Source organism: Podarcis pityusensis (assembly GCF_964106645.2).
Source record: "Podarcis pityusensis genome assembly, chromosome: 1".
Lineage (NCBI taxonomy): Eukaryota > Metazoa > Chordata > Lepidosauria > Squamata > Lacertidae > Podarcis > Podarcis pityusensis.
The window spans coordinates 128,862,990-128,888,711 of record NC_138028.1 but is presented as its reverse complement, the minus strand read 5'-3'; the positions used below and the strand labels follow the sequence as shown (position 1 = coordinate 128,888,711).

The following is a 25,722-nucleotide window of genomic DNA, read 5'->3' as shown; positions in this document are numbered from 1 at the left end:
CATTCTCTTTTTAAGGAAGCAGCGAGAGTTCTGGTGGTCTCAGCCCTTGCAACCCCACACCTGCCTCAAATCAACCATACGTGAGTAGAAAGATCCTCTGGCTGTGAATAGCGGGTGGGGAAGCTTCTCTGATACTTGCTTCATTTGCTGTATGGCCTCCTAGCATTGTTGTTGTTGTTGTTTAGTTGTTTAGTCGTGTCCGACTCTTCGTGACCCCCTGGACCAGAGCACGCCAGGCACTTCTGTCTTCCACTGCCTCCCGCAGTTTGGTCAGAAGTAGATGTCTTTCTGGAACTCTCTAGCTTTCTCCATAATCCAGCGCATGTTTGCAATTTGGTTCCTCTGCCTCTTCTAAATCCAGCTTGCACTTCTGGGATTTCTCGGTCCACATACTGCTTGAGCCTTCCTTGTAGAATTTTAAGCATAACCTTGCTAGCATGTGAAATGAGTGGAATTGTGCGGTAGTTGGAGCATTCTTTGGCACTGCCCTTCTTTGGGATTGGGATGTAGACTGATCTTCTCCAGTCCTCTGGCCACTGCTGAGTTTTCTCCCACCATTGACTAGAGCACAAATCAGACCCCACCATACATTGAGGGGCAGCGACAAAACCCATAGGGTGCATCTAGCTCAATACAGCCGTACCTTGGTTGACGAATGCCTTGCGACTCGAACGTTTTGGCTCCCGAGCGCCGCAAACCCGGAAGTGACTGTTCCAGTTTGCGAATGGAACCCAAACGTCTGACGGGGCTTCTGATAGGCTGCAGGACTTTCCTGCAGCCAATCGGAAGCCGCACCTTGGTTTCCAAACGTTTTGGAAGTCGAACTGGGTGCAGCTTTCTGGAGTTTCAGACAGGGAAATCCTAGCTATGGAAGACTGAACCAGCAAACTTCTGCTTGCAAAGCAATTGCTGAGTTATGGTTCTTCCTGGTATATTTTCATCTGTTGGAAGCCGTGTGTGTGTGTGTGTGTGTGTGTGTGTAGAGCAAAAGTTCTGGCAGTCTCCTTAACTCTCCTGTTTACTTTCTTTTTAATTTCCTCCATGGATTTTCTGTGAGTAGTAAGTACTGTGGAAGAAGGTAAGCACAGGCGTCTGAATGTCATATATTTCCATTTAGATATGCCAGGCAGTGGTGCAGTTAGGTAATTTTCATCTCTAGACTGAATGGTCTGATGGAGGAGAGATCGTTAGATGGTAATGTACACAGACCTTCCAAGTGTCCCTATTTTCCAGCGACAGTCCCGGATTTACAGAAGCCGTCCCGGTTTCTGATTTGATCCCAGAATGTCCCACTTTTCCTTAGGACGTCCCTATTTTCATCAGAGAAGTGTTGAGTTATGCGACCCTGGAGCCAAGGAGATGTAACTATACAACTTTTAGAAGACATCGGAAGGCAGCCCTGTTTTTAAATGTTTAATGTTTTATTATTTATATATCTGTGTGTTGCAAGCTGTCCAGAGTGGCTGGGGTACAAATAATAAAATTATTATTATGGAATTGGATGTCACTATATTCACCGGAGAAATGTTGGAGGGTATGGTGCACATTTACTTTGAAATGTGTCAAGCCAGCCTTGTTTCATTTTGTGGTCCACCTTCTCCTCCTCCTCACGTTTAAAGCCAGATTAAATCTGCACTTTTGGAAGCAACCTCAGAACTGAATCACAACCACCCTTCAGTATTTGCGCTTATCTGAATTTTGCAGGGTAGTTGTCCAGCCAAACAATGCTTACAAAGCTGCATACATTAGGGGAACATGTGCATTAAAAAATGAATATATTAGTGAAAATTGACACACTAAAATGCATTCTGTTAGGAGAAATTGCTTGCAAAAATGAACACATTTAGTAAAAGCTGCGTACGAAAACGTGTTTGTTCGGAGAAATTTGCAGTGAAATGCTGGAAGATTTTCATGCGGATTTTAAAAAAAAGGGCAAACTTCTGCAGAAAAACAGGGAACTGAATTTAAGACTCAGTTTAAATTCCAATTTAATGGTGAGCAACTGAGAAAACTGAAATGGACTGGTTTTTCCATCCCTAGTGAAATGTAGCCTCAGTCTCAAAGAAAATTAGACGTACCTAATATCTGAAGATGTGTGCATGTACACGAAAGCTTATATCCAGAACAAACTTAGTTGGTCTCTAAGGTGCTACTGGACAATTTTTTAATTTTTTAATTTATTTCGACTGCATCAGACCAACATGGCTATTTACCTGAATTTAGACATACCTGTTAATGTTCCCAACCCCTACATTGCACCGTGGTATAATACTGAAACGCCAGAGAAAATCGATAGAAATTGGATCTCTGGTTGGATTAGTGCTTGTTTCTGTCATTGCGTGAGGTTAAAAGCAAACAAACTCATGGCCTGTTTTTGTTTCTGCTTGCCATTTTTTTCATACAACAAACAGAAGAAGACATGCAGATTGATGAGAAATGTGTAGAAACAGGTAACTGACATTGGGTTTGGATGGGTGGTTGTTGTTGTGCAAAAGGGACCACAAACCTGGGTATAAGTAAAATGTTCTATTAAATTATCTCAGATGGAACATGCAAAATAAAGTGTGTGTTTTAATTTTTTTAACGTGTTATCATTCTGGTTTTATCAGCTGATGCTCATAATAAAGATAACCAGCAGGAGAAGTATAAGTTTTGTAAGGAACGCTTGATTACGCAGTTTAAGCCTCTGTTGTGACTGTTTCACAAGTCTCACAAGCTGAAAAGCTTTCCTCCCTACCAAGCCGTTTTTTGAGCTTATGGATATTATTTGTACAGCAAGGAATTCAAATGGGCTGAAGGATTAGTGTTTCCCTGTTCCTCTGCAGATCTAAGGAGGCACATGGTAGTCATTTTTGTTATAGCGGAGGCACATATCGTATTTTTCGCCCCATAGGGCGCACCGGCCCATAGGGCGCACCTAGTTTTTTGGGGGGGAAATAAAGGAAAAAAATTTTATTTCCCCCCCAGGCGCGGGGCTGGGGCGGGGGAAGCCCAAGCTTCCCCCGACCCCAGCCCCCAGAACAGGCTGCTATCCGCAAGCCTGGGGAGACCGGTGCGACTTCCCCCCGGTCTCCCCAGGCTTGCAGATATCTGCCCGAAGCCCAGGGCATGCTGCTCAGCGCGCCCCAGGCTTCGGGATGCAGGCTGCTTTCTGCAAGCCTAGGGAGCCCGGCGAGAAGTCGTGCCGGGCTCCCAGGCTTGCGGAGAGCTGCCTGAAGCCTGGGGTGCACTTCGCTGCACTCCCCAGGTTTCAGGCTGCAGGCTGCTGTCCGCAAGCCTTGGGAGCCCGACAGGAACTCCCGCAGGCTCCCAAGGCTTGCGGATAGCTTCCTGAAGCCTGGAAGGCGAGAGGGGTCGGTGCGCATCGACCCCTCTCGCTCTCCAGGCTTCAGCGAAAGCCTGCATTCGCCCCATAGGACGCACACACATTTCCCCTTCATTTTTGGAGGGGGAAAAGTGTGTCTTATAGGGCGAAAAATACGGTACCTTGCAGACGCTCTATCTAAAGGATGCCTCCTCCTGCCATGCCTAAAACGTATGGAGAGTGGCAATTCTAAGAGTACAGTACCTGGATAAGCAGAATGTGGGTTGGTGTGACTTACGTTACTAAATATGGAAAAATGCAAAAACGAAACAGTCTTTTGAGCGGGGGGACCTCATGCTAAATTGCATCTTCTGACCTGCTTGCTCATAAATGGAGAAGGGATAATATGGGCTGGATGTAGAGTTTCAACAAGAGGAGTTCTGCTCCTGAGATGCTCTCTCTAGAAGAAAATTTCAACCGATTCCTTGTGCACCTTGAAAAGTTTCTCTGCAGGGTTGGAAGAGTAAGGGAGACAGCATGAATGACTGCAGTGGAAAGGAGGATTTGATGAAAGTCACCTGCCTTTCTCATGAACTCCTGTCCCTTCTGTTTGTGAAAGGGAACTCTGGGAACAATCCTTTGAGCTAAGGATGAGTTCAGACAGACTCTCTGAAACTGGCCAAACTTGCATGAGCATGGACAGTGGGGACTGTACCTCTGATCTAATATGCTGAGTCTGTTATTCCTAATTCAGTGGGGAATGCTTCTAGTTCAGATTGTTGAATGAGTGTGAAATCAGAGCATTCCTTGTTAAGTTGTGGGTGAACATATCAGACGACCCAGCGATTCTTCTTACAGCTCTTGCTTATTCACAGGCCAGGACAGAACTGAACTGAAGGGTTCAGTCAGCCTGCTTATATAGAGCTCCAGTACAATGTAACTGTAACAATTTTCTAAAACTATCCAATCACTGAACGTCACTTTCGATCCCTTATTTGCATAACTATCTACAGTATCCCCCTGCTGGCCCAGGGTGAGAACTTCAGTACATAACATTCCTCTTAATATCAAAGCCACCACCAATTTTACAAAGCCATTTCATATTCATTGTCTCTCTAGATATAAAACCTTGGAGGGCTTTGTATGTTGCATTGAATGACGTTACCCAACACTGAATCAAAATATTCTGGACCTCTTCTTTCTTCCCTCCTCGGGCTGTAACAGCTGTGCTGGGGATGCAGTTTGGATTGAAATAAGTGTGGGGCAAAAGGTTTAAGTGCCCTGTCCCCTCGGTGCCGCTGCTGCAATCCAATTTGGCGCCCATCCCCACAGCGCAGTTGCTTTTAACTAAAAATAAGATCCAATTATGGCTCTGTCCTGTAATGTGCACTTTGGCCCCTAAGCACGGATCAGAGGCGGAAATGAGAAACTTAAGTGTGTCTTGTTGCTGTGGGGTTGCGAAGACCTTTTTGATGGGGTGAGTTTTAATTATCTTAGATGAGGATAATACTGAAATGTATTTGCTATTTTTGCTCCCTGGGTGACTTAAAAGACGAGGAGACTTTTGAGTCTGGTAAGTATACTTCTTTTGGCAATTTTGTGTTACTGACTATACTTTTCCTAATGATAATAAGCATGTGATGGAGGTGATCGGTTTCATTTTAAAAGTGTACTGTGGGATCCACGTGTGCGTTTGGAAAGCCGTTTGCCGCCTCAGGGTTTTCTGAGCCAGATCTGGAGATATTAATCACCAAAATGAAAACACATTTGAGACCAGCTGGGTTATCCTCTCCGCGTTCGTTCAGTTTTGAATGACTCCCATACATACGGTGAAAATTGCCAAACCACGAACGTGTTACGAGAGGACAGCTGGAAGATAATGAGATTACATTATATAAGTGTGATTGAAGAGCTAATCTACTTCATGGCCTCCTTATTACTCCTGATGATGGAGGAGGATCCCTTTTGACACTTGGATACTAGGATGAATTTGCACATTATATACAAAAGTAGGGCAGGTTTATGTGAAGCTTATCTGTCTGTAAACTGAGCAGATCGGGCTTAAAGCAACTGAGAACACCCAGCAGTGAGATCATGCTTCCTTAACAAGCAAATCTTGTGCGGTGGTCCTGTTTTGTTTTTTTACATGGTTCAGATTGTTAGAACAAATCAGAAGGTATGCTTGTAGTTTTCCAGTGCATCTGCAGTGACTTCAATACACTGCAATCCACAAAGCTGTGTGGAGACCATAACTGATAAAGCTGGGAGACTGATTTTCATAAGTTTTAAGGCAACTTGTGGAAAGAACTCTGTACACACAATAGCTTAAAAGCACATTATTTCCCTCAATTCTGGGCACTGTAGTTTGTTAAGGCTTGCTGGGAATTGCAATTTTGGGAGGGGTAAACTACAGTACGGGACGCGGGTGGCGCTGTGGGTTAAACCACAGAGCCTAGGACTTGCCAATCAGAAGGTCGGAGGCTCGAATCCCCACGACGGGGTGAGCTCCCGTTGTTCAGTCCCTGCTTCTGCCAACCTAGCAGTTTGAAAGCACGTCAAAGTACAAGTAGATAAATAGGTACCGCTCCGGCGGGAAGGTAAATGGCATTTCCGTTCACCAGAAGCGCCTTAGTCATGCTGGTCACATGACCCGGAAGCTGTCTGTGGACAAATGCCAGCTCCCTCGGCCTATAGAGCGAGATGAGCACCGCAACCCCAGAGTCGGTCACGACTGGACCTAATGGTCAGGGGTCCCTTTACCCTTTACCTTTACCTTTAAACTACATTACCCAGAATTATTTGAGGGGGGACACGTGTTTCAAATATGCTTTAAAGCTTTGGCATGTCCATAGCCTAAGAGGTGAATGACGCTTCCAGACAAACCTGTTCACTGAGCATTCATCCTGATTTCTTCGTGGGGAGGTTAGATGATGTTACATTAAGCATCTTTCTCGCCATTCTCCATCACTTTCCTTACTGCAAAAAGTAAGGAAGCGAGTTTATTGTGCAAGACCTCTCGGCCAACTGCAGTCGCAAAACCTGAACTGGTATGGGATGGAATCCCTCCTCAAAATAGCACCCAAATTTTAGAAGTCATAGGGATTTTTCAAAACGGTGAGATGTGATTTGAGACAGAGGACATCTGTTAAGAAGCATTGATAAGTGACCTATGAAGAGCTGGGATGTGAAGTGTTCACACTGAGGGGGAACTGAAGCAGGTTGCAAAGCCTGCAGTCCCTGGAGAAAGATGGTGGATGTGATTGGTTGCTAGATATTTTGAAAGTACTAGTAAGAAATGCTTGCTTTTGTATAAAGTAGCTCTAGTCATACTTGAATTATCTACATGTTCCACTATACTGCTTTGGATGTGAATTTCACAGACCTGATTTTTTAATATGCCCTCCTGTTTTTATTTTTTTATGCAACAATGCCAGAGGAGCTTAAAGAAGGTAACTTTGAATTTCCCCCCCTTTCCCTCCAGATTCCCCAGAGTAGGTTGTTGGTCATTTTTTTATGGCTTAGAGATGTCAGAGACTTATATATTGAATTGCCTCCTTCAAGTCATGTCAGGTATATATGCAGAGAAATTATGGGATGGACCTGAGCAGGAACATGGATGCACACTTAGCAAATGTATTTTTACCAAATGATAACACATTTGTATGAACTAAGCACTAACCAACCCTTATGTAAGTTAAGGTTCTACAGAAACTCTTTGGAAATATGAGGAAAGGTTTTGTGGTGTGTGTTTGTGTGTGCGCGTGCGTGCGTGCGTGCGTGCGTGCTTTGACTATTTAGTTAGCATGTTAGGACGGTGGACAAATATATTAGCTGCTTATTTTTGCACCCCAGTGCTTCCATGGCATATTTCATGTGTGGTCAGAAAATAAATACAGTGTTCAGCCAGTTTTTAACACGTAAAAAATGGTCCCATATTTCTTTCTTTCTTACTTACTTACTTGGAAGGATATTTCAGGGCAACTTATGCAGCCTGAGTCCTTAGAAAGAGAAGATGTCATTATTAATATTTAGTTTTATTATTGCTCAGCAGGGCAATATTCACCGGCAGGTCCCAGGGCACTGACAACCATTTACAATATTAAATAGTAGTTTTAATTAACTGTTTTTACTAATAATTTTATTACTTTGTTCTTTTTAAAAACTGCTTTGAGGGGTTTTGATTTTATGCAATAAAATATATAATTAAAGTTCAGAATGAAAAACAGCACAAACTGCAGTCAGGGGAGTAGGGTGGGTATTGAAAACACACGCATCTCAGGTGTCATATTGAAGAAGACTGGTGCCTTCTGTTAAAAAAAAGAAAGAGGTTTCTTTAAAAATATATTTATTTTAGCTAGTTAGATATTGCTTTAGTATTGTGATTTCTAAGCAGTGGGCAAAAAACCAAAGCAATAAAAATTGATCATAAAACTGAGCAATATTGATCAAGAGTAGGCAGTCTCAAAACAGAATCAGAAGCCACATGGTTTCTGTAGCCACATTCAGCTGCCATTATTTGGCCACTGGACCCACACCTAGGCTGGGCAAGCCAATTTCATAACAATTCTCCACCCTTGTGTGCTTTCTTTTACTTAGGCCAACCTAACTGACAATTTGGAAAGCACTTTTTTTGATTTACCATCAACTAGCAAGCGAAGAAGGTTGGCGGTTCAAATCCCCGCGACAGGGTGAGCTCCCATTGCTCAGTCCCTGCTCCTGCCAAGCTAGCAGTTCGAAAGCACGTCAAAGTGCAAGTAGATAAATAGGTACTGCTCCGGCGAGAAGGTAAACAGCGTTTCCGTGTGCTGCTCTGGTTCACCAGAAGCGGCTTAGTCATGCTGGCCACATGACCCGGAAGCTGTATGCCGGCTCCCTGGGCCAATAAAGCGAGATGAGCGCTGCAACTCCAGAGTCGGCCACGGCAGGACTTAACCGTTCAGTTACTATAATGAGTATGGGTTGCTCGTGCGTAAGTTGCCGCCTCTCCAGGCTTTGTTGCCTTGGTAAACCTTTCAGTCTGGGCAGCCCTTCACTTCGTGGCTGCCTCAGTCGCTAGCAGAATCCGTCAGTGGGCATTTCTTAAATCTTTTCCAACATAAAAGTTGTTTGACACCCAGTCTCCTCCTACTCTCTCTGCGCGGAAGTCTTCTGCGCAGGGAGGGCGTGGGTAGCGGGGGACCAGTGCTCTCCCCGCTGGTGTCCGGTGAAGAGTCCTGGAGCCCTCTCGCCGATTCCCCCATCAGCCCCTCCTTATCCCTGGTGTAGCGCTGATTTGCTTCCCCATCTGCGGAGCTGCCTCTCTCCCTGCTGGGCCCTTCTCCAGCATCATTTGAGAGCCTTCCCTCTGCCTCTAGCTCCGATGTCAGTTCCCTGACAGTTACCTTTACCTATTTAGAGATGTAGTACCTCTGAACATCTAAGGACGCGGGTGGCACTGTGGGTTAAACCACAGAGCCTAGGACTTGCCGATCAGAAGGTTGGCGGTTCAAATCCCCGCGACAGGGTGAGCTCCCATTGCTCAGTCCCTGCTCCTGCCAAGCTAGCAGTTCGAAAGCACGTCAAAGTGCAAGTAGATAAATAGGTACCGCTCCAGTGGCAAGGTAAACGGCGTTTCCGTGCGCTGCTCTGGTTTGCCAGAAGCGGCTTAGCCATGCTGGCCACATGACCCGGAAGCTGTACGCCGGCTCCCTCAGCCAATAAAGCGAGATGAGCGCCGCAACCCCAGAGTCGGTCACGACTGGACCTAATGGTCAGGGGTCCCTTTACCTTTAGCAAGCGAAGCACAAATCGAGAGACCTGAGACAGCAACTTAGGCATATAAGAAACAAGAGCTTAAAACGTTCTGTTGTGAAGGGCTGCTGCTGTTGCGTTGTCGTTTTTAAAGTATCGCTTTGTCTACGGTATTTTGGGTGTAGTAAATCTGGTCTCTTACATCTTTTTGGTGGCATCCTTAGGCGTTAAAACGATACTACCTGCATCTTTTGTATGAAAACAGGTAAAATCCTGAAGTTTGATAATCAGTCTGGCTTTTCATTATTTGTCTGACTTTAAAAAAAAATGTTGCTTTTTTCACATTGCAGAAGAGGAAGAATTCAGTGGATCTGGCAAGCGGGTCTTCATTAGTACGTAGTTGTATTGAGAGACTGGAGAATTGCTGTTTGCTGTTTCTGCCTGTGAAAGTAGTTCCTTGTCGTTGTGTTTGAGGTGTATTCACTTGTGCTTTCTTCCTGAATGTTCCTTTACTTGTTCCCTCTTTGCTGCGAGGGAGATGATCATTTCAATTTTAGTGAAATCCCTAATATCCCTAGAGAGCCAGCGTGGTGTAGTGGTGAAGAGCAGTGGACTCGTAATCTGGTGAACTGGGTTCACTTCCCCGCTCCTCCACATGCAGCTGCTGGGTGACCTTGGGCCAGTCACACTTCTCTGAAGTCTCTCAGCCCCACTCACCTCACAGAGTGTTTGTTGTGGGGGAGGAAGGGAAAGGAAAATGTTAGCCGCTTTGAGACACCTTAAGGGGAGTGAAAGGCGGGATATCAAGTCCAAACTCTTCTAATATTATCCTGACCATTAAGCTTGAAGTAAGATCTGAAGTCAGTTAATCCAAGTCCACTGCTTCATTTTAAGCCTCTAACCAGCCACTCTTCTGTGCAGTTCTGTTTTGTAGTTCTAGTAGTAGTAGTTGTAATAATAATAATAATTTTATTATTTCTACCCCATCCATTTGGCTGGGTTTCCCCAGCCACTCTGGGCAGCTTCCAACAAAAGATTAAAAATACATTAAAACATCAGTCATTAAAGACTTCCCTAAACTGGGCTGCCTTCACATGTCGTCTAAATGTCAGATAGTTGTTTATTTCCTTGACATCTGATGAGAGGGGGTTCCACAGGGCGGGTGCCACTACTGAGAAGGCCTTCTGCCTGTTTCCCTGTAACTTGGCTTCTTCCAGTGAGGGAACCGCCAGAAGGCCCTCAGCGCTGGACCTCAGGTTGAACGATGGAGGTGGAGATGCTCCTTCAGGTATACTAAAGGTATTCTTCCCTGCTAAGCCGCCTCTCCAATAGGTTTATAGCTCTCGTGGTTCCCTCTGCCTGATAAAAACGGACAAATTTCCACCAACTTCAGAGACTCCAAATTGCTTAGCTTTTCAGAAAGACCCACTAATTCCTGTGATTTCATTCTAATCTAAACCATCCTGAGAATTGCATTAAATGTTGACATACCTGCCCGCGGACTGTCTCACCAGAGTGGTGCATGCTCTAGTTATCTCCTGCTTGGACTACTGCAATGCGCTCTACGTGGGGCTACCTTTGAAGGTGACCCGGAAAATACAACTAATCCAGAATGTGGCAGCTAGACTGGTGACTGGGAGCGGCCGCCAAGACCACATAACACCGGTCTTCAAAGACCTACATTGGCTCGCAGTACATTTCCGAGCACAATTCAAAGTGTTGGTGTTGACCTTTAAAGCCCTAAACGGTCTCGGCCCAGTATACCTGAAGGAGTGTCTCCACCCCCATCGTTCTGCCCGGATGCTGAGGTCCAGCGCCAAGGGCCTTCTGGCGGTTCCCTCATTGTGAGAAGCAAAGCTACAGGGAACCAGACAGAGGGCCTTCTCAGTAGTGGCACCCCCCCCCCCCGTGGAACGCCCTCCCACCAGATGTCAAGGAAATAAACAACTACCTGACAATCAGAAGATATCTTAAGGCAGCCCTGTTCAGGGAAGTTTTTAATGTGTGACATTTTAGTGTATTTTTGGTCTCTGTGGAAGCCGCCCAGAGTGGCTGGGGAAACCCAGCCAGATGGGTGGGGTACAAATAATAAATTATTATTATTATTATTATTATTATAGCTACAGTTGGAAGTGGTGCACAATTTTTATCACCTCAGTGAGAACTAGACCCATGGATATTGGCCATCAGATCTAAGAACCCGTGCCTTCAGGGAGAGCATAGCTCTGAATATCAGAAGTTGCAGGTCAGAGATGAAATTTTTTTAGCCCTCCCGATGTGGTTGAGACTCCATCTCTTCCCCACCCCAGCCAGCATGGCCAAATGGTCAGGAATGATGAGAGCCCAACAACCTCTGGAAACCCACTGGCTCCTCATCCCTTCTGGAGACAAAATAGGGACTAAGCATCACTTCCATGGCCAGCTCGTCAACTGTTCAGAGGCCTTTGGCTAGCTGCTCTTGGAATGGAGTAGCCATTGAGATGGACCACAGTCAATTCCAGAAAATGTTATTTTCACAGAAACTGCCATCAGCTTCCAAGGCTCACCAAACGGCATGCAGGGAATTTAAATTCAAATATTTAAATTTTAAAGTATTTCTATACAGTGATACCTCTAGTTATGGACTTGATCCTTTCTGGGGTGCCGTTCTCACACCGAAAAGTCCGTAACTAGAGTGCCGCTTCTGCGCACGCACACAGCACGATAGAGCGTTTCTGCGCATGTGCAAAGCGCGCAGAACGCTTCTGCGCACACGCACGTGGTGAAACCCGGAAGTATACACTTCCGGGTTTGCCATGTTCGAAAGCCGAAAAGAGACAGCATGAACCTCATGCAACACGAGGTATGACTGTATTTAAGTACAGTCCTACCTCAGGTTGAAGAAGCTTCAGGATGAGTATTTTCGGTTTGTGCTCCACGGCGACCTGGAAGTAACGGAGTGTGTTACTTCCAGGTTTCGCCTCTCGCGCATGTGCAGACACTCAAAACGACGTCACGCACATGTGCGGCAGCAGCAAATCGCGACCCGTGCGTGCGGGTTGCGTTCGCTTCAGGGTGTGAACGGGGCTCCGCAACAGATCCCGTTTGCATCCAGAGGTACCACTGTATTTAAATGGGGAGCTTGTCACAAGCGATCTTCAAATATCTAAACATTGAAGATGGAGCAAACTTGCTTTCTTCTGCTCTGGAGGGTAGGACTCGAACCAGTGGATGCTTTAGCCGAGATCCCTGCATTGCAGCGGGAGGAATGAGATTACTCGGGGGGGGGGTGTCTTTTCCAACTCTACAATTCTATGAGTTGTAGAAATGTGGGAGGAGAGCAGCTCTGTCTTGGACCTGAGAGGCCAGACACAATAATGGTCTATCAGTCTGCTAGGAAGGGGAGTTTCAGGTTATGATGTGATGGGGTGGGGGGGGGCATCTGAGGCGCCAGAAATATTGCAGGCTGGCCCTGCTAACCGATCAAGTGTGCCCATCCCATTCCTTCCGTGACCAGTGCTCCATTCTCCATTCTCAGCCGGTTTCCGGAGAAGTATGCGCCTGTGCCGCAGGAAATGCCGTAACAGCCACCTGCCATGCTACACCCGGTGCCCCAGCGGCTGCTACAGTGCCGCAGCAGCACCTTATGAAGAAGTGGTGAGGTACCAGAGGCACCCTGGAGACCGGAACAGATTAATTGTGCTAGTAGGTGAGTTGCAACAAGTTGCCTACAACTTACCTAGTTACTGTTAGGATCGTCCTACTCTTGTGTAGGACCCTGGTAGAGACACATGCCTGACTGGCATGTTCACTCCCACCTGGTCGGTCGTTCGGGAGCTTCAAAATCTTTCTTCTGCCCGAACATCACAGCGACTGAAACCAAAAAGCATTAGCACGCTTAGGGATCCGCAGAGTATTCACAGTTTGTGTAACAGAACTCAGTAGCATTTTGGCTAATCGACGTTTATTTACATATAATACACTCGGAGCATTCTGACTTAGCTCCTTCCTCTTTCTCATCAGACAGCAAAGAGAGAAAGAAAGAAAGAAAGAAAGAAAGGACAATAGTCCCACTTCACGGAACACAGTAATGCTGTGCTGGTCCCGGGGGGAAGGTTACCGTTGGCGAGGTCAAAGTCCGGTCCTGGGTCACGAGTCTGGAAACAGTTCACAAAGAGCGAGGCAGGGTCCGAAGCAGGAAGCCGGGCGGGGACGGGAACACTGGAAGGACAGGTCTGGGTCCGGGCAGGAGCAGGTATTCAACGACGATGCTCCCACAACCTGGGACCGGGCTGACTGGCCTTTATCTTCTCTGAGGCCAGGGGCGGTCCCGGCCCCCAGGAGACCCACCTCTCCCGGCCTTAAGGCGAGCACTCCTCCTGGGAGAAACCAGTTCCCTCCGCCTCTCTGCCCTGAGCCTCTGCAGCTCAGGAGAGGCTGGGGAGTTACTGGACCCAGGGGGAGACTCACCTTCCTCTGGCAGGGCCGGGAGAGGCGCACCTGTAGACACTGTGTCCTCAATCACCTCCGGAGCTAGAGTGGAATCACCTGGTACCTGCTCCTGAGGATCCGGCACAGGTGCAGGCACTTCAGATCCAAGGCCCCGCCCCAGCTCAGCCAGCCCTGGAGGCGGGGACTCCTGTGCAGGCTGGGGTTCCTCCGGTTCAGCCTCTGAATCGGATTCCCAGGCCATCACAAATACCAAACATCCTGTCTCCGTCACTTCCCACACTGTGGAATGAAAACATACACCGTCGTGTGATAGACAACAATCTCATGACTGCAGACACAGGGAATGAATCTCCAACATCCTCCCCCGATTCATGAACTGTGTTGTAGTCATCAGTGTAACTGCAACAACCATACAGATGTCATGCAACACAGTATACACCTGTATCACCCGTTCCACTCTTGGAACTAACTGCAACTGGATTGGCCTTGGGCCTTTACCATCTTGCACATCTGACTAGTCTTGGTATCATAGCTCTCCTGACTATCAAGAAGTTTCACACCTGGCTTTGTTGGGACCTCGAACCCTAGCCTCGTTCCTCTCTGAGGAATTGGTGTTGACACACACACAGCCTTTGGACGTGGTTCAGCTTCCTTCTCCAAGGAAACAGTGTCTACCCTTACAGCCTTTGGGCGTGGTTTCCTGTCCTTCGAGGACAAACCCTGTACCCCTTTCAAGACTTCGGGTTCCAAGATCTGTGTCGAGCCACTAGCCACAGCTAAATCTGCAACAGCTGTGTTAGCAAACTCCTGCACATATCTGGTGGTAGCTGCCTCAGATCTGCACATCAGGCCCACGCCCTTCACTGTATCAGTGGGACTCACCTCACCCCATAACTTCCCTTGAATTTGTACAGAGAAAGTACAGGCATACCTTGCAGATATCGCGAGTTCAGTTCCAGACCACTGCAATAAAACAAATATTGCAATAAAGCAAGTCACTTTTTTTGTTTCCCAGTGCATGTAAAATTTATGTTTACACTATACTGTAGTCTTAAGGGACGCGGGTGGCGCTGTGGGTTAAACCACAGAGCCTAGGACTTAACGATCAGAAGGTCGTGGTTCGACAGGGTGAGCTCCCGTTGCTCGGTCCCTGCTCCTGCCAACCTAGCAGTTCGAAAGCACGTCAAAGTGCAAGTAGATAAACAGGTTCCGCTCCAGCGGGAAGGTAAACGGTGTTTCCGTGCACTGCTCTGGTTCGCCAGAAGCGGCTTAGTCATGCTGGCCACATGACCTGGAAGCTGTACGCCGGCTCTCTCAGCCAATAAAGCGAGATGAGCGCCGCAACCCCAGAGTCGGCCACGACTGGACCTAATGGTTGGGGTCCCTTTACCTTTATCTTTCTACTGTAGTCTTATTAAGCCAGGCCCCCCTGGCTGTGGGGGGTGGGTTGGGATCCAGCTCTAGCCCTAGTCCTGTGGCCGCAAGAGGAGCATCGGAGCTTCCTTCTCCTGGGAGCAGCCAGGCTGCTTGCAACTTAACCCACGTCCTTGTAAGGAGCAATGTATATATGAAGCGCAATCGTGCAAAGTGCAATAAAATGAGGTAATAATAATAATAATAATAATAATTTATTTATACCCCGCCCATCTGGCTGAGTTTCCCCAGCCACTCTGGGCGGCTCCCAATCAAGTGTTAAAAACAATACAGCATTAAATATTAAAAACTTCCCTAAACAGGGCTGCCTTCAGATGTCTTCTAAAGATAGGATAGCCGCTTATTTCCTTCACATCTGAAGGGAGGGCGTTCCACAGGGCGGGCGCCACTACCAAGAAGGCCCTCTGTCTGGTTCCCTGTAACCTCACTTCTCACAATGAGGGAACTGCCAGAAGGCCCTCGGCGCTGGACCTCAGTGTCCGGGCTGAACGATGGGGGTGGAGACGCTCCTTCAGGTATACAGGACCGAGGCCGTTTAGGGCTTTAAAGGTCAGCACCAACACTTTGAATTGTGCTCGGAAACGTACGGGGAGCCAATGCAGATCTCTCAGGACCGGTGTTATGTGGTCCCGGCGGTACACCTGTAATTCTTGCATTGGCATCTCTTCAGAAAAGCAGGTGCTCACTACCACCTCTACAAAGAAATCTGTTTTTCTACTCTTTATCTAACTTTGAGGAATTGTGATGACCATTACTGGTCATGTGAAACTACTCTTCTTCTGTTACAGATAGGGTGCACTGTACTGGAGACATGATGCATTCATTTGGCACTTACCTGTTTCCTTTCTTGAAACAGGTCCTTCAGGTGTGGGAGTGAATGAGCTACGGCGGCGGCTTATTGGTATCAACCCTCATCACTTTCAAAGTGCCGTGCCACGTACGTGACATTTTTCATGTATCCTTAATTCTAGCAGTAGGAGGAGAGGGGAAACTTTGCCAAAAGGTATCATCCAAGTACACTGGTACCTTGGTTCTCAAACTTAATCCGTTCCAGAAGCCTATTCCAAAACCAAAGCGTTCCAAAACCAAGGCTTCCTTTCCCATAGAAAGTCATGCAAAATGGATTAATCTGGTCCAGACTTTTAAAAACAACCCTTAAAACAGCAATTTGACATGAATTTTGCTATATAATGAGACCATTGATCCATAAAATGAAAGCAATTATCAATTTACTGTACTATAAAATAAATAAAACAGTATTGTAGATGATAAAAATAAAAATTTAAGAAATTTCTTACCTGCACTGATGATAGTCATTGTTTGGGTGGGGGACTTTTATCCATTTCCACAGTCACACAATCAATCAATCAATCAATCAATCAGTAGCTGAACTGGGATCCACACAGTCACAAAAACAAATTAACTGAAAAAGCCTCAAAACAAAAAACGCAAAATAAATAGCAAAAATAAAAGCACCAAATATACACTCCAAATATCTATCACCTCAGGACACTGCAATCAGAAACGGAAGGCTTGAATTACAATGGGGGGAGGGATTAGCAACACAACAGGAAAAACAGGGGGACTCAAAATGGAGCACGTTCAGCTTCCGAAAATAAAGTTCAAAAACCGGAACACCTACTTCTGGTTTTGCAGCCTTTGGGTTCCAAGTTGTCCGTGAACTAAGCTGTTTGAAAACCGAGGTACCACTGTAATTATTTACCGGGGAATTAACAGGTTTATAACAGCGCTGCCATTTTTTTTTCCTTTTTAAACAGACACAACTCGTGCTCAAAAGAGCTATGAAGAAAATGGCCGAGAGTACCATTATGTGTTGAAGGAAACCTTTGAAAATATGGTATACGGTCACAGGTAATCCTTAGATTTACATTTCTTGCCCTTTCTCCTTATGTTTCAAAATCATGTGGCCGAGCACCAGGACTAACAGTCAGTGGAGTGAAGTACAGTGGTACCTCGGGTTAAGAACTTAATTCGTTCCGGAGATCCGTTCTTAACCTGAAACTGTTCTTAACCTGAAGCAGCACTTTAGCGAATGGGGCCTCCTGCTGCTGCTGCGCCACAGGAGCACAATTTCTGTTCTCATCCTGAAGCAAAGTTCTTAACCCGAGGTACTATTTCTGGGTTAGTGGAGTCTGTAACCTGAAGCGTATGTAACCCGGGGTACCACTGTACTGCTTTATAAATACTTCTCAAGCTCTCCAGGGCCAAACTAAGCACAAGAGGACATTGGCAAGTCTTAAAGCAGCATTTCCCAAACTTGAGTCTCTAGCTGTTTTTGGACTACAACACCCATCATCCCTAGCTAGCAGGACCCTGTGGTCAGGGATGATGGGATCTGTAGCCCCAAAGCAGCTGAGGACCCAAGTTTGGGAAACCCCGGCTTAAAGCAATGGAGTGCAGTGCGAGGTAAGATGCAGGAGAGCCGCTCCAGATGTTCCTTTTATTTGAACTTGAAATATACACGCAGTTGCATAGTGATTTCATGCTCTTTATTGCAGCTCATAAAACAGTGAGTGAATCCGCTGCCCCCAAAACCTCAGGCTTTATATACATTATTTACACAATGAGTCCCATCTGATTGGCTGATTCTGCTTCCCTCCTGGGGTCTGATTGGGCTGCTCCTGCAGGCCAATCAGGTTGTTGCATTCTCGGATCCTACCTGCTTATTGTTCTAGGATCCAAGCTTAGTACATAACAGAGCTCATGATAATTTCCAGTCCGTGCATTTCCAATAGCTTTCTGCTGATATCCTCTGACTTTTTATAGCACAAATGTTCCAGAGGGACGGGGGGGGGGGGGAGGTTGTCCAGCTATTGTTGTGGTGCAAAAGTTCCCCTCCAGTCAGCCGCAGTGCAGCAATACTAGAGAAGCGATGCAGAACATAATAATAATAATAATAATAATAATTAATAATAATAATAATAATTTTATTTATACCCCGCCCTCCCCAGCCAAGGCTGGGCTCAGGGCGGCTAACAAGCAATAATAAAAACAAGTTGAATGAATACAACTTAAAAACAAGATTAAAATACAACATTAAAATATTGAAACATTAAAATATTAAAATGCAGCCTCATCACAGGAGGAGAAAGGAAAAAGGAAAAAGAAAGAGGGGGAGGGAATCAAACTGGCTCCAAGCCAAAGGCCAGGCGGAACAACTCTGTCTTACAGGCCCTGCGGAAAGAAGTCAGATCCTGCAGGGCCCTGGTCTCATGAGGCAGAGCGTTCCACCAGGCTGGAGCCAGTGTTGAAAAGGCCCTGGCTCTGGTTGAAGCTAATCTAACGTCCTTAGGGCCCGGGACCACTAGGGTGTTGCTATTTATGGACCTTGAGGCTCTCCGTGGGGCATACCGGGAGAGGCGGTCCCGTAGGTACGAGGGTCCTAGGCCGTGAAGGGCTTTAAAGGTCAAAACCAGCACCTTAAATCTGACCCTGTACTCCACCGGGAGCCAGTGCAGCTGGAAAAGCACTGGGTGAATATGCTCCCATGGCAGAGACCGCTGAGGAGCCTCGCTGCAGAATTCTGCACCCGCTGGAGTTTCTGGGACAGAATGACGTGAGAATGTGCCGCCGCCAGTGCACTATCGCGGCATCAGTGACATGTTGCAGAATACAGCAGCAAAAGCAAAACACAAGTTCTGGTGGGACCCCGGAAGGAAATGTTTTTGCTACCCTCCCCAACACATTTTGTTTACCTGAAGCACAGGGTGTGAAGGTTTTAAATACCTTTTGCTTGAAGCAGGCGCCTCTCACCTTGCCCGTCTCCTCCTCCCTTGTTGATCGCCTTTGCAGAATGATGGAATATGGAGAGTACAAGGGGAATCTCTACGGCACAAGCATTGATGCCGTACGTGCAGTGCTTGAAGAAGGGAAGATCTGTATAGTGGACTTGGAGCCTCAGGTGAGTCATGGAGAAAATAATGTCACTGTCTACAGGTCATGTGCAAAGCTCTTTGGTTCCATATTTGGATGCTAGGGAGAATCTGAAATGAAATTTGAAACAAAGGCGGTCTGGAGCACAAATAAAATACAAATATGACAAGGCTAGGGATGAATAATATCCATGTATGTAATATATATAATGTTAGGGCCGCGGGTGGCGCTGTGGGTTAAACCACAGAGCCTAGGACTTGCCGATCAGAAGGTCGGCGGTTCGAATCCCCGTGACGGGCTGAGCTCCCGTTGCTCGGTCCCTGCTCCTGCCAACCTAGCAGTTCGAAAGCACATCAAAGTGCAAGTAGATAAATAGGTACCACTCCAGCGGGAAGTTTCGTGCGCTCCTCTGGTTCGCCAGAAGCAGCTTAGTCACGCTGGCCGCATGACCCGGAAGCTGTACGCCAGCTCCCTCAGCCAATAAAGCGAGATGAGTGCCGCAACCCCAGAGTTGGTCACGACTGGACCTACTGGTCAGGGGTCCTTTTACCTTATATAATATAAGTCGGTACCCGGAAAAACTGCGGACAAACATCGGCTCCCTCAGCCAGTAAAACGAGATGAGCGCCGCAACCTGGACTTAACGGTCAGGGGTCCCTTTACCTTTACCTTTTTTTAAATCATGATTTAATTCTGTTTGAAAATTAATATGGCGTTGCTACCGAAGGGTGCCTGGACTACGAATGGTCAGTAATACTATTTTTTTGTCGCTGGCGTTCTTTAATATCTGTAAACCGCAGAGAGGATAGATCCAGTCCTGTTGAAGTCAGTGCAAATGCATATTTGAATTGTAGCCTCTGTCTTTTAGATATACAGTTATTTTTAATCAGAATAAAACCTGAAAAAGATAAATGCATTTATCTTGTCTGAATGCAATGCATCAAGTTGAAATGGCCGTGGGGTTTTTTGTATCGTATTTTTCTCTTGCAGAGTATTCCACTGGCTCGTACTCATGAACTAAAGCCCTACATCATATTTATTAAGCCATCAAGCTTGAACTGTATGAAGCAGTCCCGGAAAAATGCTCGGATGATCACAGACTACTATGTGAATATGAAATTTAAGGTGAGAGAAGGGGAGGAGAGAGGTGGGGATGGATTGATGTGATACAGCATGAAACCCAACCACCTCCTTGATATGCCTTTGTATGCAAAATATCTTCAAATCCATGCTGCGAGGAAGATAATCATTTCAATTTTATGGATGATATTGGGGGGGGGGGGGCGGCGACTCTGAAATAGTGAAATCCCTAAAATTACCCTGACAATTAAGCTTGAAGTCAGATCTGAAGTCAATTAATCCAAGTCCACTGTTACACACACTAGTACTCTTTAACTTTTTAAAAGCCTCATATTTATCGCATCACACGTTTTTAAAAAACCTCTTTGGGTCAACATTGTGGGAGTAAAAGAATTCTGACATTTAGAGGTTTATGTTTTATTGTGTTTTGAATATTTAGTTGGGAGCCGCCCAGAGTGGCTGAGAAAACCCAGTCAGATGGGTGGATGATGATAATAATAATAATAATAATTTAATAGTTTGATTTGGCCTCTTTAAATATGGTTATGCCTCCCTCTTTGAAGCCTACCCAGCAGCAGAACCTTGATTTCTGTGTCTCCCTTCTCCAATATTCAGTTCTTCCTTTTTTTTTCTTGAGTCTAGTTCAAATACAACAGCAGGGAGAATGTTTAGGATAGAGTCTAAACCACAGAGTCTAGGACTTTCTCATCAGAAGGTCGGTGGTTCGAATCCCCGTGACGATGTGAGCTCCCGTTGCTCGGTCCCTGCTCCTGCCAACCTATTAGTTCGAAAGCATGTCAAAGTGCAAGTAGATAAATAGGTACCACTCCGGTGGGAAGGTAAACGGCGTTTCCGTGCGCTGCTCTGGTTCACCAGAAGCTGCTTAGTCCTGCTGGCCACATGACCCGGAAGCTGGACGCCGGCTCCCTCGGCCAATAAAGCGAGATGAGCGCCGCAACCCCAGAGTCTGTCATGACTGGACCTAACGGTCAGGGGTCCCTTTACCTTTACCTTTACCAATGCCTTACAACCTCGCAGCACCTGTATGGACGTGCCATTTGTGAAAGCCAGCTCCACAATTTCATTCAGCAATTGTGGTTTGTGTGATTTGCAGGTCTTCAGACTGGGTTTCCACAACCACACTAATCACGGCAGCCAAGTAGACAGCCCCATGTGGAGGTGCTATAAACTGTGTAGTAGCACAAATGCCTATTCTTATTACTAGACTCAAGAAGAACACAACTATCAAAATGGGCATTAGATTAGCACTCTATTCAGCTGATATTGAAAAGCAGAATGGAAGTTGTAGTTCATGAACGATTTTGAAGTACAACTGGACTCTTATCTCTTTATGGATACATGTTGAAGTTTTTATGGATTTTATTTACACCAAGTTACAATTTTTACACAGGTACAGTATACAGTGGTACCTTGGGTTAAGTACTTAATTCGTTCCGGAGGTCCGTTCTTAACCTGAAACTGTTCTTAACCTGAAGCACCACTTTAGCTAATGGGGCCTCCTGCTGCTGCCACGCCGCCGGAGCACAATTTCTGTTCTCATCCTGAAGCAAAGTTCTTAACCCGAGGTAATATTTCTGTGTTAGCGGTGTCTGTAACCTGAAGCGTATGTAACCCGAGGTACCACTGTACACTGATCTGCCCTATAAAAAAAAATACTGTGCAGTTTTCTAACTGACGTCTTACCTTGAGAAATGTTAAGAGTAGTCACCCCGTTGGTCTTGAAATAAGCCATTATTCGCCATGTCTCTAAGTTCTTCCTTGAGCTTCTTGTTGCTTTGCTCTCTATAGGAAGAAGATCTGCAGGAGATGGAAGAGTCAGCTAAGAAAATGGAAGCCCAGTTTGGTCAGTTCTTCGATCACGTGATTGTGAACGACAATTTGCAGGAGGCTTGCATGCAGCTACTGTCTGCTGTGCGCCGGGCGCAAGATGAGCCCCAGTGGGTCCCCGCAACGTGGATATGCTCAGAAAATCAGCCATAATTATCAGAGCTATACAGTTCCACAAAAACGATAGTTCATGTCTCACAGCATTCATAACCATAATACTGGGATTGCCAGAGAGAATATATCATTCTTCGCAGGGAATTTTGGAGAGGATTAGGCAAAAAGCTAAATTAATGTTTGGTGTGGCATTCTTAAGCATTGTATGTTCAGTAACATTAATTTTGTACCAAAAAAAATTATATTGCTTTGTTGTAGTGTAAAAATATAATGGTTAAGAATAATAAAAGAATATATTTTGTTGCATTTATTTGTGTGAGCCAGCTGCATTCATTTAATCATAATGTCTTTTATTTGTGGCATTTTGATTGCTTCCTCTCTCGCTCTCGCTCTCGCATAGTCAAAAAATTCAAGGCTCCATCCAACAATTAATTTTCCGGTGATTTTGAGTTGGGGGCAGTCTTTGTTATTGATTTAGGGCAGGGTTGTCTGGCAAGAATTGCAGTCTCTGCTAACGTGACAGTGGATAACTATCAGCAGAGGTCTGGCCTCAGTCGGGCATGCCTGAGCTTTTGTGACACCATTTGAATTTTGCTTCAGCAGCTTACCAGTGTGAGACCCAGTGTGGTGTAGTGGTTAAGAGCGGTGGACTCGTAATCTGGGGAAACGGGTTCGCGTCTCCGCTCCTCCACATGCAGCTGCTGGGTGACCTTGGGCTAGTCAGACTTCTCTGAAGTCTCTCAGCCCCACTCACCTCACAGAGTGTTTGTTGTGGGGGAGAAAGGGAAAGGAGAGTGTTAGCTGCTTTGAGACTCCTTCGGGTAGTGATAAAGCGGGAGATCAAATCCAAACTCCTCTTCTTCTTCTTACCATATTTTTCGCTCTACAGGACGCACCCGACCATAGGACGCACCTTGTTTTAGAGGGGGAGGATAAGAAAAAATTTTTATCCCCCTCTCTGCTCAGCGCCCCTTCAGCGAAGCGGCAGGAGAAACGGAGCCCCTTCCATTCCTCCTCCCACTTTGCTGAAGGGGTGCTGCACAGTTCTCCCTCTCTGCTGAAGCCAGGAGAGTCTTGCTCTCCCGGCTTCAGCAAAAGGAACCCGAAGCCTTCAGAGCTCAGCGCGAGTTCCCGCTGCACTCCAAAGGCTTCAGGCGGCTATCCCTGAAATCTGACGTTCTGCAATTTACTCAGAAATGGTGCCAAACTCTTCTAAATGCTCCCCAGAGAGATTATTCAGTGGAAACAGAAGGCTTTTTATAATCGGAAAAAGAATTAGCCCTCGAGGACTAAAAATCCCTAAGCCGCACGGTCACAATTTCAGCAAAAATCTGACATTCTGCAATTCTCTCAACAATGGTGCCAAACTGTTGCAAATGCTCCCCTGAGAGGTTTTTCGTTGGAATCAGAAGGGTATTTATCATCAGAAAAAGAATTAGCCCTCGACAACTGAACTTTCGGAAAAACATTTTTGAAAAAATCCCTAAGCTGCGCGGTCACAATTTCAGCAAAAATCTGACATTCTGCAATTCACTCAAATATGGTGCCAAACTCTTGCAAATGCTCCCCTGAGAGGTTTTTCGGTGGAAACAGAAGGCTTTTTATCATCGGAATAATAATTAGCCGTCGACATCTGAATTTGCGGAAAAACCTTTTTTTGAAAAATTCCCTAAGCCGCGCGTGTCAGGGCGTTGCAAACGGGGAAAGAGCTACGGGGAGAGACCAGCACTTATAGAGAGCCGAAAGAGATAATTAGTAGTCTGTTGTCTGACAGCGAAGAGGAGGCAGGCAGGGGAGAGGCTGAACCCGCAACTAGTCATTCTGTAAACAGAGGAAATCAGAGGCGGGGTTTCCGCAGACTTGCATGTTGGGCAAAAAAAAGTAAAAAGAAACCAGACACGGCATCTTTCCCGACAGGGTCGGACATGCTTTGAAGCACTGGAGATGTTCTTTTGAACTTTGTAAATAAATCAAAGAGATTGTAAGTGGCAGCGAGCCTGTAGTTTTTATCTATGCTGGCTTGGCAGCACACACCTCTCACAGCATGCCGTGTCACTAATTGCTGCTGAAAAGCTGGTGGAATAAGGAATAAGCCTCAGAATGGAGGTCTTGGAGCTGAGAAAGAGAAATGTCGCTCTGGAACAGAGATCGTCCGACTTGCAGGCCCGTTTGGAAGAAGCCAGAGCTGCTCAGAGAGGACCCATAGGTGGGCTATCGGCAGATGGGGGCAAGCAAGTGTGGGTGGAAAGGTTCCATGGCGACCCGGAAAGTTACTTGGATTTCAAAACCGAGCTGGGATATTTTTTAGAGCTTGAATCGGCTAAGTTTGGGGACGATGCTCAGAAAGTTGCTCACATAATTAGACACCTGGCGGGAGGGGCTAGAAGTTGGATCCGGCCGTTAATAGCCTCGAATAATGAAGCCCTCAGAAATGTGGCCAGGTTTTGGCAAGCTATGGACTTTATCTATGCAGATCAAAGTTTAATTGACAAGACGCAGGAGGAGCTTTTGGCTGTGAAACAAGGCAAATCCACGGTACGCAGTTACTGGTCAGAATTCGCTATGCTTGTGCAGAAACTGGGTTGGGATTTAGAGGCAGACCCTGTACAAGCTTTGTTTAAAAATGGACTGAACCCAGAAATTAAGGATGAGCTTGCAAGGGGCACCCGCCCTAAAAATATGGATGAATTAACAAAGGCTGCTCTTGCGGTGGGTTTGAGACAGGAAGCCAGATGGCGGGAAAGGAAGCAAGGCAGAGAGCGGAGTTTCCATGGTGACCGCATTCTTGAAATGCCTGCAGCTGCCTCAGAACGTCAACAAGAGCAGGAGCCCATGGAGATAGGCACAGCCCGGGCGCGGGAGAGTTTGAAAGCCCAACGGTCGGGAGGGAAGGAGAAAAAAGACTGGCAAGCGGCAAAAAGATGTTTTGTGTGTCAGAAGACTGGGCACTTTGCCAGAGTGTGTCCAGAGCGTCGTAACTGGCAGGGAATGGTGGGGGCAACCCAACAGGCAGAGGCAGAGGAAGCCCAGCCTTCGGGAAACGAAAAAGCCTGGCTGGTGGTGGACCGGGGCAACAGCCAGGCAGGAGCAACACCGAAAGTCCTCGGCTTGGGCACCTCAAAGCAAGCATAGTGTTGAAGGTGGTCCTAGAACTCCCAAATGGCCAGGCGGTGGAGGAGTTGGCGCTAGTTGATTCTGGTGCTTCAGCGTCCTTTTTTAGCAAGGAGTTTGCAGCGCAGCACCAACTGAACCGGAGGCCTTTGGATTTTCCGCTGCAAGTGACCACAATTGATGGAAGAGAACTGCTGGGAGGTGAAGTGACGCATCGAACACCTCTGATGCGGATGCGGGTGTCTACCCACTCCGAGGTCATCGCCTTTCACGTGGCCACACTGGCGGGTCCGCCTATCATATTGGGCATGAGCTGGTTGGCTTTGCACGATCCGGTGGTTTCCTGCCATCAACGGTCCCTGACGTTCGGTTCGACGCACTGCATGGAGAACTGCCTGGCTCAAGGGCAACCTCAACAAAAGGAGGGCAGGAGGGCAGCAGCATGCAGAGCGGGGACGACCAAGATCCGGTCGTGTTACAGGGATCTACAGGAGGTGTTCAGCAAGAAAGAGGCTGGCGCGTTGCCGCCGCATCGACCATATGATTGTCAGATCAACCTGGTCCCGGGGGCCACGTTGCCGGTGAGAAAGACCTATTCCATGTCGGAGGGGGAGATTAAGGACCTAAGGGATTTTATTGAGAAAAATCTAAGAAGGGGGTTCATCAGGGAGTCCAAGGCGGCAGGGGGGAGCCCCGTTTTCTTCGTGGACAAGAAATCGACTAAACAGCCTGACGGAACCGGTGGCTTTCCCAATGCCGAGGATCAACGATGTTCT

General features: G+C 46.6%; 1 protein-coding gene across 9 annotated transcripts in view; it reads left to right on the top strand.

The window, feature by feature from the left end:
* Positions 1-22,141, top strand: part of MPP4 (MAGUK p55 scaffold protein 4) — a 44,718-nt gene extending 22,577 nt beyond the window's left edge. For 2 of the 9 annotated variants that reach the window (XM_081016994.1, XM_081016993.1), the window contains 12 exons: positions 16-80; positions 1,061-1,078; positions 2,412-2,450; positions 4,857-4,877; positions 6,739-6,753; positions 9,385-9,426; positions 12,552-12,722; positions 15,756-15,836; positions 16,678-16,771; positions 18,713-18,821; positions 19,784-19,918; positions 21,683-22,141. In XM_081016994.1, coding sequence (XP_080873120.1) covers positions 16-80; positions 1,061-1,078; positions 2,412-2,450; positions 4,857-4,877; positions 6,739-6,753; positions 9,385-9,426; positions 12,552-12,722; positions 15,756-15,836; positions 16,678-16,771; positions 18,713-18,821; positions 19,784-19,918; positions 21,683-21,874 — 982 coding nt within the window. In that variant the 3' untranslated portion in view covers positions 21,875-22,141. The remainder of the gene's footprint in view (positions 1-15; positions 81-1,060; positions 1,079-2,411; positions 2,451-4,856; positions 4,878-6,738; positions 6,754-9,384; positions 9,427-12,551; positions 12,723-15,755; positions 15,837-16,677; positions 16,772-18,712; positions 18,822-19,783; positions 19,919-21,682) is intronic. The other 7 variants (XM_081016995.1, XM_081016996.1, XM_081016997.1 and 4 more) reach the window with 7 other exon arrangements.
* Positions 22,142-25,722: the final 3,581 nt, after the last annotated feature.